This window comes from Sceloporus undulatus, chromosome 3 (assembly GCF_019175285.1).
Source record: "Sceloporus undulatus isolate JIND9_A2432 ecotype Alabama chromosome 3, SceUnd_v1.1, whole genome shotgun sequence".
In the NCBI taxonomy this organism is placed as follows: Eukaryota; Metazoa; Chordata; class Lepidosauria; order Squamata; family Phrynosomatidae; genus Sceloporus; species Sceloporus undulatus.
In genome coordinates, this window is record NC_056524.1 from 268,149,134 (window position 1) to 268,155,983 (window position 6,850).

At 41.8% G+C, this 6,850-nt stretch overlaps 1 protein-coding gene across 3 annotated transcripts in view; it reads left to right on the forward strand.

Moving 5' to 3' along the window:
• TMEM207 (transmembrane protein 207) overlaps positions 1–6,850 on the forward strand; it is a 51,690-nt gene that overhangs the window by 26,308 nt on the left and 18,532 nt on the right. For 2 of the 3 annotated variants that reach the window (XM_042460757.1, XM_042460759.1), the window contains exons 2-3: positions 3,724–3,856; positions 4,528–4,689. In XM_042460757.1, the coding sequence (XP_042316691.1) occupies positions 4,615–4,689 (75 nt within the window). In that variant the 5' untranslated portion in view covers positions 3,724–3,856; positions 4,528–4,614. Of the gene's footprint in view, positions 1–382; positions 818–3,723; positions 3,857–4,527; positions 4,690–6,850 lie in introns of those variants that run through there. The other variant, XM_042460758.1, reaches the window with a different exon arrangement.

Genomic DNA, 6,850 nt, shown 5'->3' on the forward strand with positions numbered 1-6,850 from the left:
TTAATGGAATGCCCCCCCCCTTCTCTCTGCCAGAACCATCAATGCAAACCTAGCTCTATAACTGTAAATCTCCTAAAACCATCCATTCTTGTTTATTTCCATCCATAAAATGTTGTTCTGTTTTCCACTTTGCCTGGACTCTGGCTTTTGCCTGCTATCATGCTGGACAGATGATACATGAGGCACCTTTAATTGAAACAATTTGCAGAGTTCTGTCCTGGCACCATAGATAGCGGTATCTTGTGAAACAACCAAGAAGTTGCTTGGGGAAAATATAATTGCTAAAAAGGGAGAGTGAGAAGCAATCTGGAATTAGTTCCTGACAGACAATCTTTTCCAAAGGCAGAAATGGTAACGGTAATGAAATCTCCCCAATGGATCCATCTGTAATTAATTTATGAAGCAAAGCCAAGGTTGCATTTGGAACACTGAGTGACGGATGCAGAGTAAAGATGCTGCTTCTAAGGCACACATGGTCTGTGAAAGTCCAAAGCTTTGTGTGGTCCTCACTTAAAGGACAGACCGGGGGGGGGGGGATCCTTTGCACAAGTTTTTGTTCATGGCCTTGTTTGTTCGCTCCTTTCTTTAGGTTTATAACTGGTGATATTTTCCAAGATTCATTAGAAAAGAAGATACTGTATTATTTAATAAAGTGGGAGGCAATAGGAAAAGAGAGAGACCATACTACAGCATGAAAGCCATAGCTACCCTGAGTTTGCAAGACCTGAGCAAGGCTTGGATGTTCTGGAGGTGTCGCTTTCATAGGAGTAAGATGAATTGAAGCCAGTTTAGCAGCAATTAACAACAACATTTCCAGGTTAGTGTTGTTTGTCTGATGTCTGTTGGCCAGTGAAGGCCTGGAACATTTGGACAATGGCTAGGAAGTGTTGGAATTTGGATGTTCCAGGATTTACTTGCCTACAGACAGCCTCCCAGTCTCAAATAGTTACCTACAGGAGGACATACATCATGTGTGGGAAAATGGGTACAAGACTATTGCACAAACCCAGATGCCAACTTTGCCCATGCATCTACTTGGGAAATGTCACCACAGGACCTAATCACATCTCCCAGGACATTAGAAGCACTTTGACGTGATGAACCTTTAATGTGATATATGCCATCCTCTGTCAACAATGCCCTGCAGCACTTTACACTGGACAAAAAAACTACTCTCTGTGCCAGAGGATAAACAGATGTAAATCAGACATTAGGAATGGGAATACACATAAACCAGTTACACAACACTTAAGTCTTCCTGGGCATTCCATCTCAGACCTCAGAACAGCAGTTCTTGGGGGCAGAAGACACACATAGATTCCAAAACAACAACAACAGCAGAATGGGAATATATCCCCAAACTTCAGTCCATCGACATTGGGCTGGACAGAGACAATGGCTTCCTGGCACACTAAATATATCACAGTGGGCCCTTGCGTTACGTACACTCAAGTCCACGTAAAGCTCGCTTGCATATAACGCGGGCGCACTGTATAACACTAGTTAACACCCCAGCCTCACGACACTTTTAGCCAGTTTTTACATCTCCTTTCTGGTTCCCAGCCAGCATCATACTACATTCCAATAACTTCCTCCATCATCCATATGGTAATCTATTCACCTCAGCTTTAGTAAACATCTTTCCTCCTGCCTTTGTCTCCCAACATGCCATCTTATCACCATACCCACAAGTTTTGAATTTCTATTGCTATACACACACACAAACAGCTCCTTAAAAGTTACAAAGGTTTGTTCCCAGGCACTTCACTCCATAGATTGGAGGAAGTAGACTTAAGTCTATGAAAACTTGTACTGTACTATAAACTTTGTCTCAAAAGTGCTACAAATTCCCTTTGCATTTCCAAGATGAGTCATTCTTTTGCTTAAGGTTTCAGATCCTTTGTTTCCCTGTCCCCAATCTTTATTACCATTGTCCATGCACACATTGATGACAGACAGAGAGTAAGAAATCTCAACATGCTTGACTGAGATCTCACACCAAGGAAAAAGAGTGCCGCCTTGAGTCCCTATATCAGGAAAAAGGAGGATATAAGAAAATAAAATAATAAAAATAATAATTTACAACCCCAGACATATGCACTGGTTGTGCAATGCTGCCATGTTAGTGAATTGTGAAATTGTGTGTCGTGTCCCTCTTTGAGAGTTCATGTTTCTCAGAAGACGAAGCAGACATACCACAGCCAAACCAGATTCCTCATATCCAGAAGAAAGACCTCCAGTCCCCGAGAAAAGGCAAAAGCTTTAACCCTCTCCTGAAGATGGAGTGAAAGTCTGTGCACATCCAGCTGTGAAATACACTCTTGAAATACTGCCTGATCTATGGATGTGGCTGAGCTGGTTGGCTTTATAAGGTGGGAACTTCCTCCAGTCAAATTAATGGGAGCAAACTTTCAGTTAACCTCTCAGCTTTGCTTGGCTACTGTGAATACTTGATTTATGACTGTTGGACATTTGCTACTACCTCCAAGTCTCTTTTGATTTACAGCGTCTGACCCTGGACTGTTTGACATTGGATACCTCTTATTGCTATGGCTTCTGAACTTTGGGCACTCTGGATTCTAGTTCAGCATGAGACCAGGACATTGTGGAACTAAATGTGCATGCATGTGCATCAATGTACAACCAAACATGATGGAAACACATATGCAACTCCGTTTCAATGGCCCTGAGCTGAATACATTCCACACTGGCTAAAAATATCCAATCACTTCCATAGGGCAATGTAGGCATGTATGAAACACCATTACTTTGTGTATATCATTGGAATGGGATAGATTTGTGTTCTTGTTTTTTCCAATGCTTAAGGGCATCCACTATTCAAGAATCATTATATAATGTGAGATCATGAGGCATGTGTACCATTGATCCCACTTGAGATGGCTTTTTATTGCAGTGTCTTATCAGTTTACATGTATATGCTGATGTGTATGGTTGAGAAGACAAAGGAAAGGGGAAATGTATGCAGGTTGACAGAAAGAAATGCAATAAGTATATACGAGTTGAAGAATCCATTCTGGAAATCCTTCTAGTGAAATCGGAATCATGGTGAAGAATACAAAACAGGGTGAGTCCCTGGAACAAAAAATAAAGAAACAGGCAAGGTAGATATCTAGCTGCTGTTGCTAGCAGCCCAATTTCAAGGAAAAGCCAAGGTATACATAAGGTTATGAATATGGTGCAGGAGGAGAGTTGTACAAATGGTGTGGGACTCCCCAAAAGGCAACAATGCTATAGCACTATGATTACACTTTTACTACTATGGCTTTTTTTCTGCTGTTAAGGGAGGAACATTTAGAATTTTGTAATGGATGATGGGATATGCTACACAGTTGGTGATTATGGTGTTTATCATCTTTGGAGCTGGTGATTGAGCAAATGTAAGGGGAGGAAATATGCACTGTATAGGGTCAATTCATTTGGTACAAAGAGGAAAGAAATGGTATTCTTGGAAAGAGGAATGTCTTGCTTTAAAGTGGAATGGGGTGCAAGCATGCAAAAATGTTTGAATTGTTTGTGCTTTTAATATACTGTGTGACCAACAAGTGCTTCAGTCCTTATAATATCACTGTGTTGTGAACAGCTTTAGTTTTCTGCATAAAGTTTTCTGAACCTGTTGAAGCTTATGTTCCTGAACTGAAGTCAGCCAGTACATGACAGTGTAGTTTGGGCAAGGCCAGTGATTTATATTCTTTACACCAATAGGTAAGAAGATCCATGTCTTAATGAACACAAAGTTGGCACCAAAGTGAGAAATCACCTGGTTTCTGAGAAGATGGGTGAGAAGCTGGGGTCCACTGAAGGTCTCAGTTGGGATCAAGCAAACAACATATCCAAGGTGAAGTTATATGTTTTGGTCAATCATTGGCCAAAAGATGCCATTGTGGCTTAACCTTTAATGTTAAAGGAGTGGAATGTGACACCATTTGTGTTGAATTGGCAAGGAACAGAGTTAATGATAGTTTTGCAACACCAGGACTTGTACTTGTATTACAATCTGGTAATAATGTATGTAAAACAACCAGGGAGTGGGGTAGCATGACGGGAAAATAAAGGGCAGATATATTTAAGATATGAAAGGTGTTGGGGGGTGGGGGCAAAATCTCAAGCAGATGTCTTGAACTTGAATAAGTGGAGAGTGGTAGAGTCTCCTTCTTTGGAGGCTTTCCAACAGAATCTGGATGGCCATCTCCAGAAGTGCTTTGATTGTGTCCTCCTACATTGCAGAAGGGACCCTCTGGGGGTCCCTTCTGGCTTTCAGATTCTATGATTCTATGAGTTTATTTCTCTTACCTAGAATGATCTCATGCACAAATACAGTCAGATTTGTGGGTTAGCAGGGGTCACGGCAGGAAGTTTTCTACTGGCAACAAAGTGACCTTGACAATGTTCCGCAATCTAAGCTCCAGGGTGCTTTTTCTGCAAAAAAAAGTCTGAGTTCAAGTCACATGGATTTGGTGCCTGATGCCCTAACAACCCCACGTTATTACTGTTATTATTTTTCACAAGGAGCTCAGGAACACTCCTTATCAGCAACGGGAAGAAACACAGCCTGGTGGGAACAGAAACCTATGAAGATCCTATAATTTTTTAACAATGTTGCCCCTTCAGCTAGGTTGGCTTTCTTTCCTACTCCTGAAAACCGGATGTCTCCATGTGACATTTTTCCAGGTAATGTTTGCTTTTGGAAGTGTGCATCCCTTTGACTTGTCTAGTTTTGACTCTGCGGGCATCCCTTTATCGGGGTGGGAATTTTGATTAGCACTGTTGATTGGAATTGCTGCATTGAAGGCACTCACAAAGAGATACCCACCATCTAAGGAATGACAACTAAATGGCTGGAATCATGTCAGTTAAACCCAACTGGAGGAGGAGTTGTTGTTGCTGTATGCCTTCAAGTCATTTTCGACTTACAGCAACCCTAAGGCGAACCAATCGTAGGATTTTCTTGACAAGATTTGTTCAGAGCAGGTTTGCCATTGCCTTCCCCTGAGGCTGAGAGAGTGTGACTTGCCCAAGGTCACCCAGTGGGTTTCATGGCCAACAGGGAATAAAACCCTGGTTTCCAGAGTTCAGCACTCAAGCCATTCCGGATTAGACCCAGTTGAATCAGTTCTTGAACCATCAATGAAAACATAAGTAAATCCAGCTGATTTAATGACTCTGCTCCCGTTGGGACTAAGAGAATGATGTAGACAATTATATCATTTATTTATTCATTAAAATATTCATATCCAATGTGATACTCCAGAAGCTCAGCATTGTGTACCATAACATCAATTTAATTGGGGAAAAAATTAACAGTAAAATATACAGTCTGCCCTTGGCTTACATGGGGAATCCGTTCCGGACCCCCCTGCGTAAGCCAAATACCGTATGCGCTCAAGCCCCATTCAAGTTTGAATGGGATGGCTGCCCCTTGTGCCCTGCGTGCTCCCGCGCGGCTTTCAACATATGCTGAAAGCTGCATATAGCGCGCCTGCATGTGACGCAGGTGCACTGTAATTTGCATTCTAAAAACCAGAATAAACTACATAACACATTTCTAAAAAGTTTAAACCATGTACATGTTGTTGTTATTGTTGTTCCTATGTTCTGTCAAGTACAAATTCTGGGTTTTTCTTGGCAGTATTTGTTCAGAGTATTGTATTGTATTTGTATTGTTTGTAAACTGCCGTGATCGTGGGAACGGCGGTATAGAAATAAAATTTCAATCAATCAATCAAAAGATTTATTCAAAGAAGGTTTGCCATTGCCTTCCTCTTAGGCTGACATAATGTGTGCTACCCAGTGACTTTCTATATCTGAGTGGGGATTTGAACCTGGGTCTCCTGAATCCTAGTCCAACCCTCTATCATTTAATTCATTTCTTGTAAATGTAGCTGGTGGTCAGGATAGGGATGTGTTGAGCTCATGATGTATCTCTTGGACTCGTAGAGATGGTTTTTCCAGTTCCTTTCTCTGAAATATAGGCTCTAGTGCCAGAGTTTTGTAAGCAATCTCCCAGCCAAGTGCTAACCAGGGCTGACTCTGCTTAGCTTCCAGGACCAGATGGAATCTGGTGCCTTGGAAGTATTTATACTGTGTTTTTATGTGTGTGCCTTCAAATTGATCTATGGTAACTGCATAATTTTTCATTGGGTTTTCTTGGGCAAGCGAGACTCAGAGGTGGTTTTCCCAGTTCTTTCCTCTTAAATGAAGCCTACAGTACCTGGTATTCCTTGGCAGTCTCTCATCCAAGTTCTAACCAGGCCTGACCTTGCTTAGCTTCCAAGACCAGATAGGATCTGGCGCCTTTAGGATATTTATATTGTGTGTTTATGTGTGTCCCTGTGAGTTGTCTGCTGACTTATGGTGACCTCATGGATTCCATGATTTTCTTAGGCAAGGGCCTCATTCCCACTACCTTTTAAACTGGATCACAATTCATTAGAACTGGTTCAAGTGACCCTGGTTCCCACTTAAATTGAATCACTGAAGCAATTCAGTGAGGGGCCCATGCACCAGACCCCTTTAACCGATGTCTTTTTGATGCTGATTTTTTCCATGTCTTTTTCAATAAACCGATTCTTTGCAAGTGTGAACCAGATGCGGATTGGAATTGATTTAAATTTGCTTTTTGGCCAGCTGGAGTGGGTCCATTTTGAATTGATTCATGCATGAATGTGAACCACAAGTGGATTATTTTAGAGGGGGGAAAATGAGACCAGGGCAAATGTAGTGGAAACCATGCTCCGCTGTCGAATCGATCCATCAATTCAGATCGCACCCCAATTTACAGGGGTACCCCGGGTTACGAATTTAATTCGTTCCGCCGCCGCTTTCGTAACCC